Source organism: Convolutriloba macropyga, chromosome 1 (assembly GCF_964194025.1).
Source record: "Convolutriloba macropyga chromosome 1, txConMacr16.3, whole genome shotgun sequence".
Classification (NCBI taxonomy): domain Eukaryota; kingdom Metazoa; phylum Xenacoelomorpha; order Acoela; family Convolutidae; genus Convolutriloba; species Convolutriloba macropyga.
Window position 1 is genome coordinate 7,470,581 of NC_134468.1, and position 25,565 is coordinate 7,496,145.

General features: G+C 35.8%; 2 protein-coding genes across 3 annotated transcripts in view; one reads left to right on the forward strand and one right to left on the reverse strand.

Annotated features, from left to right (window-relative positions):
- Positions 1-25,565, forward strand: part of LOC142334689 (uncharacterized) — a 293,593-nt gene that overhangs the window by 74,076 nt on the left and 193,952 nt on the right. The gene's annotated exons all lie outside the window — the stretch shown is intronic.
- The window catches only part of LOC142344528 (ubiquitin carboxyl-terminal hydrolase 34-like), a 128,083-nt gene that overhangs the window by 61,889 nt on the left and 40,629 nt on the right, over positions 1-25,565 (reverse strand). The window contains exons 14-22 of the mRNA XM_075396274.1: positions 22,756-23,091; positions 18,640-19,290; positions 15,803-16,035; positions 14,923-15,107; positions 12,366-12,656; positions 11,432-11,637; positions 1,445-1,679; positions 682-864; positions 270-400 (exon numbers count right to left, since the gene is read on the reverse strand). Of these exons, the coding sequence (XP_075252389.1) occupies positions 270-400; positions 682-864; positions 1,445-1,679; positions 11,432-11,637; positions 12,366-12,656; positions 14,923-15,107; positions 15,803-16,035; positions 18,640-19,290; positions 22,756-23,091 (2,451 nt within the window). The remainder of the gene's footprint in view (positions 1-269; positions 401-681; positions 865-1,444; positions 1,680-11,431; positions 11,638-12,365; positions 12,657-14,922; positions 15,108-15,802; positions 16,036-18,639; positions 19,291-22,755; positions 23,092-25,565) is intronic.

Here is a 25,565-nt window from a genome sequence, read left to right on the forward strand (position 1 = left end):
TTCGCTCAGCTTACAGCTTCGCAGCTATAAAAAATCTGTTGTAAATTATCGTTTGCAAAATTCACCGAATCATTAATCAATTATTGTGTCAATTTATCAACTTGACACGAATTTTTCATTAAATTGTTGTTGAATCTATATTTACAGCCTTTGCTATTCTTACAACTATAAATTGTTCATTTAAATTGTCAAACTTATTTTTTTTCAAAAAAGCTCAAGAATAATGGTTTAAGCTGTATCTATTTAGGGGAGCAAAGAGATGAACTTACAGAATGTAGTTGAAGAAAATGTTTTTGAGGACTACTTTGTTGTTGACAATGACCTCTACATTCTGGGGACAGTCGATACAGATCCAGTGCCAGTAAAAGAGCAGTGCCTGTTTGTTCACGCAGTTCTCCACCTGTACAAACATATTTTGATAATATTTTAATTTTTAATGTATAACATAGCCGGCAAATTGTCGGAAAATAGCCACCGTTAGAATTGAAACAATGAGGAATAGAATAACGAGAAAAATTGACTACAGCTATTTTTTTCTAAGTGTCAAAAAGTGTACTAATTTGCTCAACAGTTTCCTGAGATTCAATAAATATGTTGAACAAGTTAGCTGAGAAAATTGTCATCCACTGGTTTCAAAAGGTTTTGCAAACTAGCAGAATAGCAGAATATGGCAGTTATTACCTTGCTATGAATGAGATGAGGGTAGAACACATCCCACAGATGGGAGAAGTGAGGCGTGAACATCCTCTTCTCAACAGTTGACACAGTGAGAGCAGTGAGGACTGTGAAATAATACTGGAATCTGTAAGTACCCATCGACAGAGACACAAACTCACTCAGGAGCCCCAACAAGTGGCGAAGGATCTGCAACAAAATACTATCTAGGTTTGTTATTAGGGTACAAATGGATAATCCCAATGACCGCCTCTGATCGAACGCAACAAATAACTAAATGTATCAAAAGTAGCTCTCTGCAATCTGTCATACGATACAAATGGTTCAAATTGAGAACCCATTTCTCGCAAGAAAAGAATATTGGTGCTCTACTAAGAGAACTAAACTTTTCAAGGACTTTTGTAGAGTATTTAATTCTTCTCTTACTATTATCGTAACGAAATTGAACACCACTCAATTTATTTCATAATTTATTTATTATTATAAATTTCTTCGATTATATTGTGAATTTAGATGCTAAGAAAGACTGCAAATCAGTTGCAATAAGGCAATATTTGCAAAAAATGCAGAAAAAAGACCCACTGAGGTCTCTCAAGCAATGCTGGCATTTGATAACCCTGGCACAAAATACAGATCATTTCTAATAACTTCTGGTTTTTTCATAGCAAAAATGAAGCAGACATGAATATTATCGATGCCAATGAAAAACTGATCACTAAAGCTTCAGAATAGAGCAAGATTTTTTCATCAATTGTTTTTATACAGTTACCTTGTGAAGTACAACAGTGACCCGTTCGTCGTGATCAAAGCTCCGTGTACTATCAGGCAAGTTGAACTTGTCAACATAGCTCTTCCAGTAATTATACATGTGTCCACTGTCCGGAATTAACATCATGAGAATCTCGGCTGCCTCAAATCGAACTCTATAGTTGTTCTCCACAATCAGAAACTGTTTCACCCACAATTCAAGGTTGTTCAGGGCCCAGTTCACTATGTGGGGAGACCTAAAACCCAAATGTCTACAAAGTATTGATTCATGGGCGAAAAATTGTTTCCAAGGTATGATTTGCTGACTTCAGACCTCATAGAGAACACCTCAATTTCCGGTTAATAAAGTTAGATGGTCACGCTCTCTATAGCAAAAGAATAACTGGTTAATTCTGATTTAAAAATCTCTCATTTTCGACTAAATTGCTTTATGCAATAAAGCCTTACAAATATCTATCTTGGGACACCTGTACTGAATTTCAATTAGTTTACAATATCAATATGGATTTAATACGAGTTCCGAAGTAAATTACGGAGTGAAGTAAATCATGTCCGTTCAAAAACTTTAGCATAGGATTGACATAAACACTCATTCAGAATAATAAAGCCTTACAAATATCAATCACAAATAACTTTAGCACACGATTAACATAAACACTCATACAGAACGAATTAACAAATGACGTCGAACAAATAAATTCGGTTGATGAGAGGAGGAATTCACAAAAATTGCTGTTCGATTTCTTGGCGTCTCATCAGATTTCTGTGTCCGAGAAAGAACACCAATGAGACCAATAAAAACCTCACTATCTCTTCGCGGCTAAAAAAAATCAAAAGAAATATTTGCAAACGTGTCAACAGAAAACAATCGTTTTCAAACTCCTAAGTTTAAATTTTGTCGGCATGATAGCCGATAAAATAAAATTTTTGAGACGCATAGCTACAGAGACAAAAAAGATCTCGGTTGAGATTTTGAACAATTTATTCGAGGTGCAAGGATTTTTGACGTTTTGTTGATTTTATCAAGTAGTTACATATACTGACCAAATAAAAAAAGCAGCCATTGACCAAATAAACCGAAATCAGAACTTTAATTTGACGCAAGGAACGATAGTCTTGTCCCTGAAACCAAGCGGATCGAAACCATTATTGCCAAAATCATAGCATTGCTTTTCGTGAAATTTTCCAATTTTCAAATCTGCGAGGACCAAAAATTTCGCGGTCAAGTCACTGATCAGTTGACGAAAATCAAATGAAAATTGTGAAATTCCCCTGTCTTTCCCCCGCACTTTATAGGACCAGCAATTAAAACTGAAAAACACTGGAAAATTATGAACACTAAAAACGGAAGCCACCTGGACGCACGAGAAAAACTACTGCGAAAACTATTTCTCCTGTGTTTTTGGGCAAGAGTGCTAAAATCACGTCACAAAAAAATTTCTTTAGGTGTTCCACCTTTCCGAAATAAACAATAGTAATTTAGAAATCGTTCGCTAATATCCTTATAATTTTCCGTTTTTAGAAAAATAGTAAATCATTGCTTCTAGCGAGTATCAGAAAACCGTCAGTTTGGCAATTGAAAAAATATCTAGTTTTCATATGGTAAAAATAATTTTTAAAACAAAAATGAAGGTCACAAGAATCATCAAGTACAAAAACACAGGAAATATCTCAAATAGCCATACGAGAAAGCAATTCGAAAGCAATAGTTCCCTTAGAATTTCGGGAACCTATAAGTCACATTGCCTCTTGACCCCAAATACTTCAGCACTTCAAATGACCAGCAATGAAAACTGAAAACCACTTAAGAAAGAAAACAATGAAATATACCCGGCAGAAAACAATGAAATATACCCGGCAAATAGCCGCCGTTGATTCCCATAACTCTATTGGGATTGAAAGAAAAGAAAATATCAACGAAGATTGATTTTTGTACAAAAACATTTTTAAGTGCGAATTATTTTGATGTCATTTCGTAGTTGAACATACTCCTGTCTCTCAGTGAGAGGCTACAGGGTCTAGTATGGATACCAATAAACATTATAGGTAGTAACTAAAACTTATGAGAGCAAAGTTCAAGTACCGGGCATCTAAAAATGGGCTTTATGGGTTTATCCCGTTTCTATTTCTGACTTTGATTTTTTAATACTGACTCTCTTCGTTTTGAATTGCTTTGCTGAGCAGCTGCTGTTTAAAAGGACTTTGAGCAGAATGGCAGAAGAGTGAAACTAGCCTAGAGAAGTAAAAAGATTTCACGCAAAATGTCGAAAAAGCGGCAAGAAGGTAAAGCGAAAAAAAGTTCCACGAAGTTAAAAAAAATAGGAGCGCTATAATAGCCGGCTGAGAAGATGAGGGCGGCTATTAAAAACTATGGACACTAAAACGGAAGCCAACTCAACGCACGAGAAAAACCACTAGGAAAACTATTTTTCTACTGTTTCTGAGCAAGAGAGATGAAAAAAATCACGTCACAAAATCATTCTTTTTCGCGCCCTTCCTGTTTCCACCTTTCCGGAGTAAACAATAATAACTTTGAAATCGTTCGCTAAAATCTTTATAATTTTCAATTTTGAGAAAAAATAGTAAATCATTGCTTCTAGCGAGTATCAGAAAACCGTCAGCTTGGCAATTGAAGAGACCCTATATTTGGAAAAGACCAAGACCAAAGACAAAAGGAGTGAAAAATGAGATCCTGCTTATACCCCAGGAACTGCCAAGAAATCTAAGTGCTTTAAACTCCCGCCCATTACATCATGATATTGCATCACAAGCTTTCAGTGAATCGCATGCTTCAGAGGGTGACCTGAAAGGCTTCGTGACCCGGCCTTTATCCTGTTTGAGGATGAAATTCAAATGGACAGACAAAACAACGATCAGACAAAAAATTGGTAGTAAGAAAAATAGCATAAAAAACCAGCAAGACTAAAATAATTGCGACAAACTTTGTTTGAGAGCAATTAATCGTCGCGCAAAAGGCGTGATCAAGTGAACAATTTAAAGTGCAAAACAGTTTGAATTCAATTTGTAGTTAAACATATTCCTGTTTATTATTGACAGGGTACTGGGGCTAGTATCAATACCAATAAGCATTAGAAATGGTAACGAAGACGTATTTAAACAAAGTTCAAAACGACCACACAAAAAATGGTAGTACGAACAATAGCATAAAAAAGCCGGACAAACATAATCAACAAACTTCTTTGGAGAGCAATTAATCGTTGCGCAACTTGCGTGATCAAGTGACACAAAACAAATCGAGGATGACAAATAAAAATCATAGCTGGCAGACGGTCAGAAAATAGCTAATTGTTTTGTAGGCCTGTTGTTTGCCGGCCGGCAGTTTCGGAAGCAAATGAAAACACAAAAAGCGAAATTTCAGTTTTTTTTTACTAATTGCTGATATACGTTATTTTTTGAAATAAATTGTATGTGTTCTTTCTATTGGCTAGCCAAATAAACTTTAATTAGAGTGACATATACTCAGTTCACCTTATCTCCAAAAAATCCAAAAACAATTAGATATATTTTCCCCAAGATTTAGTCCTTTAAGAATCCCTAAAAACAATAAGAACTTTTGAAAATTTTTTCCCAATGCAGCGTTATCATGAGTATATAATACAACAACCTTGTGCAAATCAAGGGCAACCCAAGCAAAAAAAGAAATTGGCAAAAATCAGAATATCTTGTATAATAAAACAACCTTGTGGGGAATCAATGGCAAACAAAGCAAAAACAGAAAATTGGCAAAAAATCAGAAAGTCTTTGAAAAGCAGTGGCGCCAAACCAAACGAGCCTTATTAAAACTTGCCAAAATCATTAAAAACAGAGTATCATCAAACTTTAAAAGTCATAAAATACTTTTTAGCAGTTCTAATAGCTGAAAGATGGACAAAAGAACTACAAATTAAGGAAAGATCCACAAATTCAATTACACTTCTCGAAAACAGACGTTATCTCAGTCGAAGAAAACGTTAGCTAAAAGTTGAAGCCGAAAAACTGACCATAAATACCACAAACAAGCCCAATAAAAATTTATTATTTTTGAGACTAAGTGATAGGACCAAGAAAAACAAAAACCCGCAAGACTAAAAACTCAGCTTTTTTAAATTTCAAAAAGCAGGTGTCAAAATCTTGAAAACAATTGCTAGGAACTCAGGCGACTAATTAAATTAACCTATTACTTATTAGCAACCTATGAATTCTGTCGTTGATGTGATTAACTGCTAAAACAGGGATAAATACATTGAATACTATCAAGATTGGAGAATTCGCGTCAGATTTCTTGAAAACAAACAGCACACAGCAAAAAACAGCTAAGTACCTAAAAGATTAATTCAATTAATTGAGGCATCGTTAGTAACAAAAAGGACTTGACATTCATGAGAGCAAGAGATAAGAACCAACTGAGCAAACAGAACTAGCAAATCTCAAGAAATCAATATTGCTTGCAAAACAATCGATTGAAAGCATCAGCCTTGAACTGAAACTATTAAATCGGCTAAAAATTAACCCATAGTAGCAACCTATGATACTTTCCCTAATAAGATTAAGCGATAAGACAACAAAATATAATAATCTCTCAAACCCAAAAAAGTCAATAAAAGTTTCAGAGAGAGTCCCAAAGTCATGAAAACCACTAGCCATAAACTCAAACTACCAAATAGCTTTATTTATGCCAGAGTAGACAGCCATGAGATTGTCATCAATGAAACTAGGTGATAGGGAAAAAGTAAAGGGGGAAAAATCAAACATACTCGACAGATTGCCGCCTCGACAGATCGCAAAATAGCCGCCATTGATTCCCATAAGGATTGGGATTGAAAGAACAGAAATAACTGGCAAAAACTGATTGATGTAAAAAATATTTTCAAATATTTTTAAAGTGAGTATCTTGACTTCTTTTTGTTGTTGAGCATACTCCTGAACATGAGAGGATACAGGGTCTGGTATCAATACCAATAAGTGCTAGAGATAGTAACTAAGACTTATAAGAACATACTTCAAGAAGCGGGCATATAAAATCAGGCTTTAAGGATTTATCCCGTTTCTAATTTGGAATTCAGTTTTTAAATTCGTTCATTTTATATTGCTTTGCTGAGAAAATTCTGTTTAAAAGCACTTTGAGAAGAATGAACGAACAAGAAAACTAGCCAAGAGAATTCAAAGAGATTTCACGCAAAATGTCGAACCAGCGGTAAATTGAGGTAAAGGGAAACAAAATTTTGTTCGACTAAGTATTAAAAAAATTGTAGCGCAATTATAGCCTGCTGAGAAGATGCGTGAGGCTATTAATAACAACTAAAACGTTATGATAACAAATAGTGTCAAAGTCAAAAAGCAACAGCTGCCCTTTGACTATTTCAATCAATTGCAAATATGCACAATTAGAAGACATATGTAACATATTACTAGCACTCAAGAACAGAATCACTGAAAAACAGTCAAATTGCAGCACGTGCAAAAAATTTGTTTTCCAAAACCCAAAATTTGTTCAAATACAAACTTCTCACTCCCCTTTAAAGGTACGTTTTCAAACCTTCTCGCTTTTTCACTCCTTTTACTAGTCTAGTGTGAATAAAATCACCACTCCAATTCAACATCTCACTGATGTGAAAAAGCCGGAAAAAAGTGTTAACAGATCTTTAAAAGAGACTGTGCACCAACACAATCCAAATACTTTGGATTGTTAAAATCAGGAACGCCGCAAACTAGCTACGTTCATCTTACATCTTCATGTCGTAAAAGTAATGTTACAATTGACATTAATTTTTTCGGAGAACTTATATAACGTTATAGGGACTATATCCAAAAATTCTGCCTGCAGACATTCAATTTTTTGATACACACCTTAAAGATTAGTAATATTGCACCTCATCTTATACAAACTATTCGACGCTTAAAGTAGGATCTTAGAAATTTTGTTAAGAATACTTTGCGATTGCAGTCTCGATCTAAGTGCTCCGAGTGATAGCTCCTATAATTTACTATTTAAACCTTTGTACACCATTGTTTTTGTTTACAATTGTACCCTAACCAGCTTTATCTTCACCTAAAAGATCTTCAAGACCGGATCAGATCATGCCGGCTTAAAATATATTTGCACATTTTTACACCGAACGACCAGACAAAAAAGCAACTATACTTATTGCTTTCGGGTTTCGAGTTACAAATACAAATAAGATAGCTGGCAGATTGCCAGAAAATAGCCGCAATAGACTCGTAGATCGGCAGTCCAAAAAAAACAGTAAAAAAGACAGACCAAAAAAATTCGTCTTTTCATTGAAGGCTGATCTGTTATATTTTGATTAAAAAATTGTATAAGTTATTGCTGCCTCATTTAGCTGATCTCAAATTACCTTCATTTAGAGTGACACACACCCAATTGACCTTATCTCTTTGAATTAAAGTAAATAAAAGTCAATTTCAAAGTGAGGAAGTCATTTTTGAGAGTGAGGTCAGTCAAGTGTGACCAAAAATTTAATCACGCGAATAAACAAAAAACTCGCTCCACTAAGAGCGAAAAATGACGTCACGCATGCAATTCAGTTCAAATTGCATGAACGAATGAACAAAAAGTGGATGTGACGTCATATGGTAACAAAAATCATGACGACGAAATAAAAAAAACATCAGGACAAGTCCTGACGTACAATTCAAAGAATTTTCATTGACTAAACAGAAAACTAGACCTAGAACGAACTATGAAAGGATTGGAAAAACCATTTAGAAAAAAATCCGATCCAAAAATCGAAAAAACGCTAAAAATCAAAGTGAAATTGCCGCATGTGAACAAAAAACCACTAGCGAGAAAGCGAATTTTTGTTCAAACACCGTTTTCTCATTCTACTTTAAATCTAGAGCAAAAAATAGCCGGAGAATTCCGGAAGCAACTCGAAGCGTCAGAACTTCACAAACAAAACCGTAATGGCAGCGGAAGCCATTACCACTTGTATTAAACCATTAACTCATTGCCTCCCCAGGTCTGATCTAAAATTTGGTGACTTAAACCACTGTCAACAAGAGAAACAAAACGCAGCAAATTTATATATTATGGAAAACGTTTCGTAACGTTAAAACAGTCCGAAATAATTAACATGGTCAAAATACTGATAGGCTGGAAAAACTGACAGGGCTATCAATTGCGCTCAAATAATTAATTCATGATTCTAATCTCCAAGACCGCGAAAGCAAACGGCAGATAATAATCTTAGAAACTAAGTTAAATCTTTTCAAAAAAGAATGCTCAAAGTTAAGAATCCGAAAACCACTACAATTACACTTCTAATCACTGCAATTAGAAAAAAAGAGCATATACTTCTTCCTTGTACTTATGCTAGGCAACATGATTTCATACTAATTCAAAAAATAAATTGATCATAGAAAAGACATAAGCAGCGGAGGAATATTCAAAGGCAAGAAAATCGTTTAAATTAAAACCAAGGCCGGAAGAAAGTTGCAGTAACCATTAATAAGTGGATTTTTTGGAAAATTCTTGCTAACAGACTCTCAGTACTGCCTTATGTTGAATGAAATCAATTGCAAACCAGAGAAATGACGAAAATCTAAGAAAAGGCCGAAATCATTCAATTTTTCAACAACTGATAAAACCGATATACCGAAAATAAATGTAGGTGACAGCACAAAGCTAGAATGATACTAATTAGAATGTGAAGAATATGGACACAATGTAAGGAACACCGTAACAAAAAGACATTCTTGATTTTTGAAAATTAAAAATCAAATTTAAAAAAATCAAGAAACACGAATACATTTCATTGTTCAGCATTCGAGACATAGAAAAGATAACGAGCCATCTGACACAAAGATCTATCCTCTTGAAGAGAACAAAAAAATTGGAAAATAGAAAAATACGAAACATCGGAACATTTTGCAAAAAAAATGGTCAAAAAACTTTTAAGACTGCATTTGTGAAGTTAACTATTTTTCAAAAATTTAACGCAAAAAAATGATTGAATTTTTATTGAAACAAAATTAAAGTCCCACATGTTGCACAAAAAGACTATTTCTAGTAATTAAAACCAAAATACAAACAAAAAATTGACAAAAATCGGAAAAAATCTACCAAATCGGTTTCTCATATGTACAATTTTTTAAAACAAAACTACATCGAGGTGGAAAGAGGCGTTGAGTATATAAATTATTACAAGGAAGTTGCCATATTAACGGATTTTTGACAAAAAGACGGTCAAAGATCCGAACATGAAGAAATTAATAGAAAAAAGCCAAAAAATAACTAAAAAATCAAGAATTATGTGCCAAAATCAAGAATTATGGGCTCTGCAAAACACTGTGGTATCAATTTCCGAGGTTGACATTTCAATATAGCATCGAATAAAAAATATTTCCAAAAGAACCAATTTACAAGCAAAAAAACTGGGCCATTTAGACGAAAAAACGGCTAAAAACGGTTATCTATATGTGCCATTCAGTCAAAAACTACTTTTCAAAGTCAGAAAGTCATTTACTAAACGCGGCGCATGATCAAAAAACTTCTTTCGCTCAGAAAAAAATAGTTCACACGGCAATTTTACTCACTTTTGCTTTTAGGTCAAAACAGTGTCTGAACGAATAGTACTTCCGGTAAAAAAAAACCTTAAGAAAACCAATACTCCTTTTCTAGTCGTAATAAAAAAACATAGCCGGAAGAATTCTGGAAACGCCTCGAAGTGAAAATCCATTTAAACGCCATCCAAATACTCATCAAACAAAAGGTGCCTTCACTAATTTATGATTATCTTGAAACAAAGTCAAGAAACAAAAAAGTAAAAACTATAAAATCAAATCTGTTAAAATATGATAAAAAATCTGATCAAATATTGTTATAAATTGAGATCCCGAAAAAACTATCTCTGCCAAAACAACTTCATCAAAACAACTAGTACTTAAAAAACCACTTATGTGAATTTTGAAAAAATACTTTAGGCTAAATTATGAAAAAAAAAGCTCTTAAAAACAACTTTAACTGAAAAACTGGAAAATTTTTTAATATTTCAAAAACATATAAATCCAAAGAAAAATTCCCTTCAGCCAATAGGGTATCCAGATGCTTCGCAAAACAATAGGCAAGTCATAATAGGCAAAGAAACTTAGCTAAAAACAGAAAAAAAACGAAAAACTGCAAAAAATTAAGAAAAATAGTTCCAATTGTCGCCATTTTTTTGTCATATTTCTCAACAAAAAAATGATTCTTACCCACAAAACTGTAACCAATTGTTATCATAAATTTTCTCAAGTAGAAGGGGTTTCTTCAATACCCATTTGAGCCAGTAAAACAAAATAATCGTCAAAAAAACGCCAAAATTTGCCCAAAAATCAGCAAAATACATTAATAACCTCCGAATTATCATAAAATTCATATGAATTTCCAGAAACCTTCAAAACACTACCGAAACCAGCCTAAAAATAAAACAAAATCATAACCAAACCTCTTAACCAAAATAAAAGAAAAAAACTGCTTTAAAATGCCGCACGTGAACAAAAAAATTTCGCTCACTTAGAGAAAATTTTTTCACACATCAATTTCTCGCTCTCTCAAAAACAGCGGTATGAACAAAAAACCACTCTCTTTTCGCTCCGCTCTTCACTTTTGTTCAGCACCAAAATCACTCCAAATTTTTTCACGCGTTTCATTTCCCGCTTCAAAAATCACTCCAATAAAATTGATTAAAAAAAAGGACTTCTCCAATACTCCTCTTCGAGTCGTAAAAAGAGAGCGCCCCAATACAATTCAAATTGTTTGAATTGTAAAAAACCAAGAGAAGGCCAATAATAGCCCCAGCTATCGATGTGCGGCTATTAACAAATCAGCTAGTCAAAAAATTGCAAAAAGACCCATGTAATTGCAAGGTTTATTCGTTTAGCAGCTATATGATGAAGTACATAGCTTGCCTGGAAAGGTCCTCAAAGAGTATTCCCCCCTAGCGAGGGCACTACATAATTTTAAATTCCGCACATCATTGATTTATACCTGGCGCAGTCTTTAATGAGTCCGATTGTGGCTCGGGGGCACCATTGAAGCAATTTGGGAATGTATTTAACAAGGTGATGAGTGACACCTCCACAGTTTGCCACTCCCTGTAGCTGAGACTCCAACTTGGCCAGGATGCGGAAGTAGGGTTTCACCAGATCAGGGGAGCCAGCTGCCAAGATCAGCTCACACAGGCGTACCGGAATCTGTTGGCATGAAGCATTGTTGATTAAAGTTTGTTCTTTTCTATATGAATGATCAGGTCGTTTTTTGGGTGGGGGATCACCTTTAGATAAAATTAAATCGATCGGAAAGGAAAACGTCTCTCTTGCGATACAAAAACCGGCTGTTGAGCCTTATTGTGCTCGCTCAGATTTGGCGCTTAGGACTTATTAAATGAGTATTTAAAAAAAAATTGATCCAGTCTGAAAACCAATTTATCACTATCACTTTAGCTCTTGCTCAGCGTTAATCTGACTTGCTTTGTTTTATTGCTCATAGGCTCTTAGTATGCAATTAATATGGTCTAATTATAAGACATAAATTCATGGTGCGAACGGCAGCTGGAGTGCTTCAGCGTCCTTCAGAATGTGAATTTAATTTATGTCTTGTTGACAGTTCCGGTCAATAGCATAATAAGAGGCTAGGGGCATTTTAAAAAGCAAGCCAAATTACCGCTCAAAAATTATTCGTTTTAAAGAATAAAGATGTATAATACAATTTAAAATCCTGGGGATAGCGTGGAAGGCTTCATCAACAAGGATGCATAGCCGATCTTAGCTCAGTTATTTTTGCTGCGTTTATGATTCCGTCTTTTCAATTTGCCTACAATTGAAGCTATTCGGCAGCAACATGATCTACACTCATTTTAGAAATTATTGATTTCGAAAACACTTTCATCAGAGACCAAAGAACTATCATTTGACAAACTAACAAAATTCTCAAAGTTCTTGTCCATTCGTATCAGCATTTGAAGAATAGAAGACACACTATCCAAATTGATTTCTTCTTCGATTAAAATTTTGAGGAATTCGTAATTATTTGAGGTCAGGGCTCCTATGTCCGTCTCATTCAAGCATCTTGTCAGGTCCTGAAAATCTCTACCACCGCTTCCAGATGGTTGAGAGGAACTACCACCACTGCTGCCGGTAGTTGAGCAAGATTTATCTAGCAGAAGTTCCAATAGCTCCACAATGTTATGAAAAACTGCCGACTTCTTCTTTCCCTAAAGAATAATACTCATCTATTTCAATCGTAAGTTGCCTGTACAAATCTCGCGAAAACTATTGTCAAAGTTTTTTCAATTGTGGAATATGGTTTTAAATTGATTGTAGATTCTTTCTTTTAAAAATATAAGAAAGTGTGAATCTTTTGTTCACACCCCACGCTCAGTGAGTGTGTATTATTTGCACCTCCAGACGCACGTGCCATTTTAACATAATGATTTACTATGTAATGGCACGTGCTCGATAACTTGGGGTGGGGTTCACATAGCATTACGTACTGGGAGGGAGGTCAAACGGATAACATCCGAAAGTTATGATTTCGTGCGTAGCATTATATATTCTGCTATTAACACGAAACTGAAACAGAAGTTTCGGATAAAAATCGCAAAACCTTCAAAACTGTATTGCTGCAATTCACAATACAGACAAGAGTCTGATCTTTTCCGTTTAGGCCTTCCATTTTAGTGGGTGGGTGCATATTATTTGGACCCCCCTCGACGCACGTGCCATATTTTAACAACATAGCTGACAGATTGCCAGAAAATAGCCGCAATAGCTTCGTATTTCTGCAGTCTCAAAAAAAAACAGTAAAAAGACGACCAAAAAAAATCGTCTTTTCATTGAAGGCTGATATGTTATATTTTGATTTAAAATCTGTATAAGTTTTTGCTGCCTCTATTGGCTGCTCTCAAATAACCTTCATTTAGAGTGACACACACCCATTTCACCTTATCTCTTTGAATTAAAGTAAATAAAAAGTCAATTTCAAAAGGTGAGGAAGTCATTTTTGAGAGTGAGGTAAGTCAAGCGTGACCAAAAATTTAATCACGCGAATGAACAAAAAAACTCGCTCCACTAAGAGCGAAAAATGACGTCACACACGCACTTCAGTTGAAATTGCATGAACGAATGAACAAAAAGCAGATTTGAAGTGGTTGTGACGTCATATGGTCGTAACAAAATTGCGACGACGAAATAAAAAAACATAGCAGGACAAGTCCTGACGCACAATTCAAAGAATTTTCATTGACTAAACAGAAAACTAGACCTAGAACGGACTATGAATGGATTGGGAAAACCATTTAGAAAAAAATCCTATCCAAAAAATCGAAAAAACAGTAAAAATCAAAGTGAAATTGCCGCATGTGAACAAAAAATCACTACCATAAAGCGAATTTTTGTTCAAACACCATATTCTCACTCTACTTTAAAATTAGAGCGAAAAAATTTCACGCCGCAAAACCACTCGCTTTTTCGCTCCATTTCCTGTTTCGGCGTGACCAAAATCACTACTCCAATTTGACTTCAAAAATCATGAAACTGTGTGAACAGATCTTAAAAAAAAGACAGCGCCCCAATACAATTCAAATTCTTTGAATTGTAAAAACATAGCAGGACAAGTCCTGACGTACAATTCAAAGAAAACTAAACCATTCAGTGACTAAACAGAAAACTAAACCTAGAACGGACTATTAATTGATTGGGAAAACTATTTAGAAAAAAAATCCGAACCATTTAGAAAAAAATCCGATCGAGAAAGCGAATTTTTGTTCAAACACCGTTTTCTCACTCTACTTTAAATTTAGAGCGAAAAATTTCACGCCAAAAAACCACTGACTTGAAAATCATGAACCAATTTGACTTAAAAAATCATGAAAATGTGTGCACAGATCTTAAAAAAAGACAGCGCCCCAATACAATTCAAATTCTTGAAATGTAAAAAACCAAGAGAAGGCCAATAACAGCCCCCAGCTATCGCTGTGCGGCTATTAATAATGATTTACTTTGTAATAGCACGTGCTCTGTAACTGGGGAGCATAATTTACTGGGGGTCACAAACGGAAAAGATCCCAACAATCAATATAGTCAAATTAGACAGAACACGGGTACATGGTATCTCAAATGTTGATGCAGCGATTTGGTATCCTAATATTCAACTTGCTCGTTTTATTGTATTTTCAATTTTCTGAATTGAATTTGAATTCCAGATACAGATAGCAATAAACAATCAGTGCATAGAGGGAACAACCCTAGAACTAGTTCAACTCATCTAAGTTTTCCCAGGGAAAGTGTCTATGGAATGTGAAAATCATTTCTCCATTGCAACGAAGTTACAAAAAAATATCATTTTGATATTTTTATTTTATTATCCTTTTACTCCTCTCTGATGATGATTCAAGTCTTTTACTACTAAAAAAATTGGGACCGCCTAAGAAATGTATTTTCTTCATGACATTTAGCATCAATTACATCTGAGGAACTCACATCAGCCGTGAAGGACAGCAGCTCGTTGAGGGCGTCAAACTCCATGACGTCATTCTCAGACATGCCATTTTCGTCTTCATCATCAGAGACTAGAGGTACAGAAGTTGTTGAGGGATTCACTCCTCCGCAAGATGCTGCAGCTGCTACACTCGCTGTTGCAGGTCCAATAGAGACTACTGGCTGAGCTGAAACACAGACAGGAAAAGCAGGTACATGTTATAGTAATTGCTGTATCTTTTAAAGCATTTACGCCTGCTTAGAACACCTGGCCGTTTTCGTCTTCTTCAGCCATTTAGTAGCTAGCAGTAGTGACCCAAAAACTTTCCGACCAATTTGAGTGGTGATTGGTTTGCGTCGTCTTTAATGTTTACCAAAACTTGAAATGAGCTTTGTCAATTTTAAGCATGAAACCAGTAAACATGTTTTATACAAAAACGATGCAACAGATACGCTGAAGATAGAAGGAAAGAGAAAGCTTGCTGTTAAAATTCTAAGTTTCACGAAATAAAACAAAAGCACAAGAGAGGCCAGACAAAGCACATAATAAGAATTGATTGCAACTTAAAAATTCAGCATGAAGACCAAAAAATACTCCGCTGACTCAATTTTCCTACCAAATCATGGACGGCTGATAGGCTAAACCAACAGCTGGCTGCACTGCAAGAGTGCTGAAATAGTAAAGCTATTCGTCCTCAATGCCAAATCTTGTTTTCAATTACAACAAAAAAAACGTTAAAAAACGTTAGTTTAGAAAAGGTTTCATTTATAAGAATATTCTAGACCCAATATCAGCTAGCTAACCATTTTCTGACCTTTCAGGTAACTCTAAAGTAGTTAACGTACACCAACGAAGTCGAAGTTTTCTGTTGAGATTACTGACCTTTCTGAAGTTTGACGTCCAAGAAGAACCTGATCATGAGTCCAATGGTGCCAACTGATATGACCAGGAGCGACTCTCGCTTACCCATCTTTGCAACGTCCATGAGAAGAGAACAGTATTCAAAAAAGTGACGCAAATGTCTTCTTCGCAACAGAGAACTATTTGTGAAGTTGATCAGAGTTCGCAGGAAAGATCTGAGGTCACCTTTGCAGTACAATTGCCACTCATCCTCGCTAAAACGTCAAGCTAAAACGCTAAGACATTCAAATATACACAGGGACCTTGAACGCTGAAATTGCTCTAAAAAATTGTTGATATGATGACGCTTTTAATTTGAAAATCTCGTTAGTCAAAATTTGAAGTATGGATGTATCAATATGTTCATAATACGTTCATAAACATCAATTCCGATCAACGTTCAATAACTGTAATCGATGATGTATCCTCGATCTGCTAAAACACCCTAAGTTGACCTCCCGGACCCGAGTGTCATTGACTTTCAGTACTGAATCAGTGTATTCCAATAGTAAATCGACGATTCAGTACTGAATAAGAGTGACCTAAGGGTACTTCGTTAGCCAAGTATATGCAGTATAAATCAAGAAAGCATTATTTTTCTGAAAGTTTATATTTCACGCCACAGTTCAAATTTTGAGAATGACTACTGGTCAGCTCTGAGCGAGATAATAGATAACAAAATTGGCACGGCCATGCTTCAGGAGCCCGTGGGACTTGATATGAAAACATTTGACAACTGATAAAATAAACCTAGTAAGGATCATGAGTATTGAACGTAGAGATCAAAAGGAATCAATCTCCTTTTCCTGGGGTGTTATGGCAGCGGGTATTTTGGCGTTGTGCAGAATTTAGGGTAATAACGATTGGAATATATAATTCCCCTGCCGCCATAACACCCAAATTATTTAGATAGTTTACTAGGCAGGATACAGTTTACTAGGCGCCAAAGGAAGGGGGAGTATTAAAACAACATTTTTCTAACTCCACACCACGAGTATACGTCTCCCAATAGCATACTTGCAGACTAGTGAGCTGAAAGGCTCTAGGAGAACTTAAGGCCCTCTTGGCGCTACCTGTTTATCCCGGTTTGAGGACGAGAAGTCAAATAGGTAAGACGAAAAATTGGTCAAGCGAAAAATCGCATAAAAATACCACAGGACTAATACAATTGCTACAAACTTCGTTTGCGACCAGCTAAAAAGTCCAAATACTGAGTATTTTAACTTGGCAGTGAAATCATTAAGTTGCAATTACAGCTTTATATGGAAAAGGCAGGATTGCGCGAGTGGTACATTTACTAGGCGTAAAGTGGGATTCGAACCCACGCTCATTTACATGAACAGAAGCTTGATGTCTGCACCTTTACCACTCGGTCATTTACGAAGTATCCACTATGCTAAGCCTACCTAAATCTCACCTGTGATTGAACTACATATAAACTACTGCATTAATATAGTGCCAATCAACATACCATATGTTACCAGTTTCTTTAATTACGGTTCTACGAATTAGAGCCGACGGGGCGCAGAGCCGAAAGAGAAAATGGAACAGAGATAAGGAGGCTTAAAATATTTTAAAAAATCTGCCTTAGAAGCGATGCCTCTAAAACCGACAGTCAGAGCTCGAGAAATGTTCGACTTTAATTTTCATTTTACAGCGTTATGTTCTACGCACGTTTGGCTCTACGGTCGTCCTGCGTTAATTATCATATGCCTTTTGCGACTCGTCTATACTGTTTAAATAACAAGCAGCATATTACGCTTTTGCAATTTTGCATGTACTTTCAGGCTGATGACATTGAACGCTTATATAAACTGGAAAAAGCCAAGCTGACTAAAGGAAAAGCAAACCGACGTTTATCAAGCCGAACGATATGTAACAATTACTTGATGGCACAGAATACTTTGCTAACAGTTGGCATCAATACAGTTTATTTGTTTATAACACACCAGTTAAACAAACATAGCTGGGCAGATTGCCAGAAAATAGCCGCCATAGCTTCGTAGATCTGCAGTCTCAAAAAAAACAGTAAAAAAGGCAGACCAAAAAAATTCGTCTTTTCATTGAAGGCTGATATGTTATATTTTGATTAAAAATCTGTATAACTTTTTGCTGCCTATATCAGCCGCTCTCAAATAACCTTCATTATGAGTGACCCACACCCATTTGACCTTATCTTTTTGAATTAAAGTAAATAAAAGTCAATTTCAAAGTGAGGAAGTCATTTTTGAGAATGAGGTAAGTCACGTGTGAGCAAAAATTTAATCACGCGAATGAACAAAAAAACTCGCTCAAAATGACGTCACGCACGCACTTCAGTTGAAATTGCATGAACGAATGAACAAAAAGCAGATTTGAAGTGGTTGTGACGTCATATGGTCGTAACAAAAATCGCGACGACAAAAAAACCAAGAGAAGGCCAACAATAGCCCCAGCTATCGCTGTGCGGCTATTAATAAAGTGATAATAAATTGTTTACGGATTACGCATAATACAAATGAGCATTTACATAATTTATTTATTGATGTCACATGCGCTGAAAGGACACCATTAATAAAATGCCATAATTTTTGGAATTTGAATGTGGGAACCCCGATGAACAGCTTATTATAGCCATGCCTCTCATGCGCTGTGGGATATAATCTAGAGAGCGCCGGCAAGTTATCGGGTCGAAGCTGTGGAGTAGGCCTACCGGGTCCCCTCGGGCAATTTATAACAATCTATTTTGACATAAATATTCGGCTTAGTCGCCGTTCTAAAAACTGAGCTCGCTAGCCTACCGGTTTGCTTGGGCATGCCCTTTGATAGAAAAATGTTACCTGGTCTTGTTGCTGATATTCGATATTGCCAGGAAGATCAACTTCTGGACCAGGCCCCGAATGTGTGCAATCGGACACCTAATCAGCACCTGGTTCAGCCACCAATCATTCTGACTCAGATGCTTAATCAACCACTTGCACACATCCAGACACTCCGAGTACAGTGATGTCACGAAATCGAGCCAGAAGTTGATGCTCGGATTCTCTCGAGAATGTACCAGTGTTTCCATAACGAAGGTTGTACTTAATTTGGCACGTTGGAACTCAAAATGGTTAGCTGATTTTGGATCTCCGGGAGTTGGCAACGTTTTGGCGACGACGTCATTAAACTTGTACAAGAACTCGAAATAGTTTTTGTCAAAGAGAAGTCGGTCGTGTCTTAACTGAAGATTGTCTGTGTTTATGGATGAAGAGAATATTTCAGAAGGGCTCAAATTGGACTGAATAAGTGATGCTTTATCTTCACTTCTCATCAGATCAACACTTCGCTCATAGAAGAGCATGTAAGCACTGTGTGACTTCTCAAAAGCGTAGTCCACAAATTTCTCCGTGAGTTGATTGAAGGTCTTTGACACCATTTGACCACCGAAGCACTCCTGAGGGATATTGTCAGGGTTGAAAGGCTTCACCTCAGAGTCGTTGAAAAGGAACCTGCCCGAAAAGAAAATCTAACCTAATGATGAAACATTTCTTGCACAGCAAAAACTCGGATAACGGGCCACAGAAGGTTTTATCCGCAATAACTGCTATAACCATCCGCTATTGACCCGCTTTTATTGATATAACTATATAAAAATTATTTTTTTGATAACTGCCAAGCTATCAGAATCTGATATCAACGAGAGGGAATATTTAAAAAATTTAAATATTACATATTAAAAGGAATTCGCGAGTTATTATTACAGTAAATTCTTCTAGTGTTATATTGCATTCGCAAGATGTGATAGTCTTGGACAGTAATTTAGTGGAGCAATTAGGGAAAGACAACTACGATTGGGCAATTTTTTCAAATTTTGCTGCTATCTCCATATAGAGGTTTTTTTTGAAAATTTGGCGGAAATTTTCATCCCTGACTGATGATTTTCGATTTAATTGAAGAAAATTGGCCTATGGATGACTTGGATATCGCGAGAATACGGGAAAAAATGAGCGAACTTTACTAATTCCAGTCTGTTTTTCCATTCGTTTCCTCCGGCCTCAACCCCTTGGCATACAAAAGATTTTAACATAGCCTGTAGATTGCCAGACACTATCCGCAAAGTAGACTTTTTAGACCACGTAGTTGAAAAAACAAAAACCGCAGAAAAAAGCACGGATTAAAAATATGAGATTCTAGTTTCAAATTACCCATTCAAACCAAATTTCAAGCAATAAAGACTTTCACGTGACTAAACATTATAATTATCCAGTTTGATTTATTTATTGAGATTTATTTATTAATTCTCAGTTTGATTTATTTATTGAGAGAAGTCAATTTTATTGAATGAGGTAAATCACGTAAGCTAAAAAATTATTACATGGTTAACCGAAAAGACCTGTATATAAGGTAGTCACAAATAAAATCACACAAACAGAAAATTCAGCAGGCAGATTGCCGGAATAGCTGCGAAAGATACTTGCGTGACGCATAATACAAATCGAAACACATCGATATAAGTTGAAAAACTTATCGACGCCACTCAAAGAAACACTCAGCGGTAAAATAATAATCCATCTAAATGTTAATTACTAAGCGTAATAAATACTATTCTCTGATTTTTAGTGGTTTATTTTACAACTCAAAAGAGTTCCTTTATGTTATAATGTGATGATAGAACAACAAATTGATCCAGACTGGCCAATAAAATAGGGGAAAAGGAGTGAAAAAAAATTTGAAATCCCATTAGAACTTGTGGGATCCCAAATTTTGTTCTATGAAAATTCTCTAAATACCACTTGCACTCAATCAGTGAAAACCAACATGCCCATTTAAAAACACAAAAAGACTCAAAAAGGTCACAAAATCTGAAATAATTTAAAAATACCAAAGTCTCCTCAATTATTGCAGCGAAAACTACCTTTCAAAATTTCACAATTCCCCTGTAGTAATATATCACAAAGAAAGGTTCTAGATAAGCAGAAGATAGATAATTAAACTCATGAAAATATTCTAAAAAGCAAAAAAAACACCCGGCAGATTGCCGGAAAATAGCCGCCATTGATTCCCATAACCAAGATTGGGATTGAAAGAAGAGAAAAAACTAGTGAAAAATTGATTTTCGTACAAAAAATGTCAAAGTGCGAACTATTTTGGTGTCATTTCAGAGCTGAACATACTCCTGTGTCGTAGTGATAAAGCACAGGGGCTAGTAACAATACCAATAAGCATTAGAGACGGTACCTAAAAACCAAGTTCGAGTAACGGGCATCTAAAATCGGGCTTTATGGAATTATCCCGTTGCTATTTCTGATTTCTCTTTTCGATATTGACTCTGTTCACTTTGAATTGCTTAAACTGCAATCTAAAAACACGTTTAGCAGAATGAGAGAAGAGTGAAACTAGCTTAGAGAAGTCAAAAAGTTTTCACGCAAAATGTTGAACAAGCTGTGAACTAAGGTAAAGCAAAAAATTTATTCAACAAAGTAAAAAAGGGAGCGCTATAAAAGCCGGCTGAGAAGCTGAAGCGTCTATTGAAAACAAAATAAATAAGGAAAACTTGAAAAAATAGACCAAAATTTGTCACTTTTGAATCAATTTGCTTTATCAAAAACAACTTAAAAACATAAACCGACAAATTTTGGGAGAATTGCTCTTGGACAGGCGAGGCAATTTTTTTGAGGGGCTGTAGCCTAGATCAATTTTTCTTCATGAGTACAAAAAACTCTTCCCCGCCGGGATTCGAACCACTGGCCTCCCGTACCGTGACCCCACGCACTTCCAACAGCGCCATCAGAACCTTATTCTTGATGTGCTGCAATCAATTTATATTAGCAACAAGCTTTACTTTGGAGTGAGAGCAATAGAGATTACTCAAAAATGAAGAACGAAAGCGTGAAAAAGTCACTTGAGAAGTCAAAGAATGTTTTAGAAGAAAAGCGCAAAACTGTCATGCGAAAAATTTGCATTAAAAAAGACCACACGTTTACAAAAATTGCTAAGAACTTCAATCAAGGGCAATTAATAAATAGCAATCATATAGAGAGATCACAAAAAGCTGAACAAACTTACTGCAACCAAAAACTCCAACAATAAAAAAAATGACGAAGGCAACAAAAACTGAAAACAGCGTCTAGAGCGGCAAAATGACAAAAGAGCACATAATTGCATCTTAAGTGTAATATTTGCTTCCGAGGGTAGAAAACGCTTCCAAACGTACAATTACAAGTTAATATAGTTAAAAACCATATAATTAAAAAGTTGAAGTTAGAACGATTAAAATGCTTTGAAAAAGCCACACGCGATCAGAAAAATGTCCCTCGTGGAGAGCAAGTTCAAGCCTATTTGTCTCGCTTATCTTTCAAAAACTACCACTCCTCGTCTCTCCGCTCTTCAATTCTGTTTAACAAGCAAAAATCAAAGTTATACCACGTAAGGCATTGAAGTTTACATCCTGATTCAGAACAACTCGACCGACTTAAAGAATATGACCATAACTACTCTTCGAGTCGTAAAAAACCAGGAGCACCGCAATATAATTACACTCAGCTTACAGCTATAAAAAAAAGAAGACATACGTTTACAATAATTGCTTCACACTTCGTTCGAGAGCAATTAGACAGGCGGAAATAGCAGGGTTGGGGGAGGGGGGCTTTCACAACTGCTTTTTTTAATCTACTAACATATGGCATCAACAAAAAATGGTCATCATGAGCATTGAGAGTTAGCAAAATCGAGAGGACTTAATGAAAAAGCCATCATGTCGTCAATAAGGGCAAGGGCTTTGCTCCACTTCGTTTCAGGGCGCTTAAAACTTGTCAATTATGTCTTGATTATTAGCTGACTTCAACCATGCAAGCTCTTCAAAAATGCAGCTCTTCAACCCAACCACTCACTTAGATTCTTATTGCCAATCCCTTTTTAAATAAAGGAGGGGTTGTTATCTTGCAATCCTTCAGCAAAACGTTGAAATATCTTACCAGACATCTGATTGAGGGTACGATCTGTCCCTAACAAAACAGTAATAATGACCACTCTCAGCAGCCCCAGTGTGAACAGTCACCCCTATCAGTTCATAATTCAATTCCTCCAATTGAGACGAATCAACGGTGGCAGACGCAGCCGAGTTCGATCCTCCTCCTCCTCTTTGACCACTATTGTCTCCTACCAGGAATGTCTCCGTGTACTTTCCCATGTTGATGTGATTTGGGAAGAGAAAATGAGTGTTCACCTTTTCCCTTGCCATTGACTCCATGTTGAATTTGTAACGCATCGTGTTAATCACTAGTATACGCGGGAGTTTTTTGAAGCTGGCTCTGGAAAACAAAAGAAGAATCAGCAATACAAACACAAACAGCAATTTGAACTTGCTCATTTTCAATTCAATCAGGCAACTTAAGAGCTTTCTTTGCTCACAGTTGACCATCTGCAAAATTTGACCATCTGCACTCAGATCTCATTTCTTACGTCTTATCAACCGCGCGAGGAGCTTAAACAATTCGTCCAATTACGACACTCACCAGTCGCAGCGAGACCAAACCTCAAAGCGAGAGCAGGAATTCTATCGCATAATTGCTCAATGCAGAGTAAAGATATAAAAACATTCGGTTAAAAAGACTCATTACAAAAAGGGCTTGACACATAACACTAGAAATCCAGCATAGTGACAAAAAGTTACCGAAAAACAGATGAAATAATCAGCAAAGGGCTTAATACCTCCAACTTATCATTTCAGATTTTCTTAGAATCGAAAATGGCCATAATGCTATAACTAACCTAAATCAATATTAACACCACAATTTAATTGGAGTCAATTTTCCCAGATTCTAGATTAATGTAAACAAAGTGGCTCGTGTGAGTCTGTGCATGTCACAGGAAGTTCCAATATAGTCCACAAAAAAAGCAAGATTAAAGCCATTGTTGCAACATTGGCTTTACATTATTGCAACTTTCCCTTATTTACTGTTTTTCCGCTTCGTGTCTGTGTGTAGGAGACACTACCTCAAGTGGTTGGATTTGCATTATTCGGTATCTTATAATTATTATGATACATTCAATTTCAGCAAAAGCCGTAGCTTCTACTTAGCTGCGGCATTTTTGCTTCCTTGGAGTGAAAAATAAATCTAGTTCAAAATGTCTTGTTTCGAGCGTTTTGAACATGAGGTATCCAGTTTTTATCGTTCTCGATATTTTTTAAATCGAGTTTCTGAATGCGTATTTTATGAACTACACTTAACTGCAAGGGCAAACTATTTGGTTTAAAATGTCAAAACAAACCCACCAAATTGTCGGGAAATAGCCGCCAATGCTTCCCATAACCCTGATTGGGATTGAAAGAAAAGAAAAAATTGATTTCTGTACGAAAATTTTTTATGTGCAAACTATATTGATGTCATTCTATAATTAGACATACTCCTATTTCTCAATAAGGGGATACAGTAGGCTAGTATCAAAACCAATAAGAATCAGAGATGATAATTAAGACGTACAAGAACAAAGTACAAGTAGCGGCCATCTAAAATTGGGCTTAACGGGTTTATCCCGTTTCTTTTCGTTTTACGACTCCGTTCATTTTAGATTACTTTGCTGGCCAACTGCTGTTTAAAATCGCATTGAGCAGAATAAGTGAAAAACAATCAGCCTAAAGAAGTCAAAAATAATTCAGGCAAAATGTTGAACGAGCTGTGACTTACGGTATAGCTAAACAAATTTATATTCGACGAAGCAAAAAAATAATTCAGGTCCACTATAAAGCAGAACAACGGTACAACTTCAGCTGACATTTCGGACTGAATTTCTTCCTCTCACTGCAACTTCAATTGATTTAATACCGCTCTGAGATCTATTTTCGAGTGCTTCAGATCCAAACAGAGAAAATGATCTAAAAAAATTGAAAAATTCACCAATATTAGATTGAATTTTAAAAAACATTTTTCCTTCAAGACACACTTCTTGCTGTGACCGACAAAAAAGTTGCATCAAAATTATGGGCTAGCAAAAAATTAGCTTCTCATATAAGCGATAAAAGAGATACAAAAATAGAAAATGCCACAAAACTTTTTTTTTTTGAAATATGCTTACAATTCTGGTTGGTAATGCCTCCAGAAGAATTATTGTGTTGATAAAATCAAAGTAATAACTCGTCTGAAAAATTAATGGAAGGTTAGCAGGACACCCATTAAGACCAAAAATACAAAATTTTGGAGAAACAAAAAATTAAAATTTTACAAAATGCAAAAAGCGTGCCTCAAAACCTCCTCGAGGCGCACATTATTAAATGGTGCACTTTTTTTTAAACTCAACCAAAAATCAAAAGTTTATGGTAGCAGTGGTCTATGTTGTATTTTTATGCAGTGCGGGATAGAAAGTGAGAAGGGACGGGGTGGGGGGGAATTTTACAATTTTCAAGTTTTTATCTTCGGATTCGAATTCTACACTTAGTAATCTTTCAAATTAACCAGTCTTATCTTTTTTGCTGAACAAAAGTCGGCCTGTAATATAGTTCCTAGCGTGTTCTATAAAAATGTTGGAACAACTAGTCAGGCAAAAACTGCCTAAAATGACCAGCAAAATTATTGTTGCAATTATTGAGAGCCATTAATAACATTTAACTTGAACTTTTCCCAAGATGCCTTAAACATAATTCTCGACGACGAGAAAAAATTCGCGTCTTAAGTATAACTAAGTGCACATTAGACAACTGCTTTTGGCGTGCAAAATTTTGAGCGGCCTGAAACGAAGACGGTATGTCACAGTGCCCTTATCATCTGATAGTTTTGCAAATTAGTGA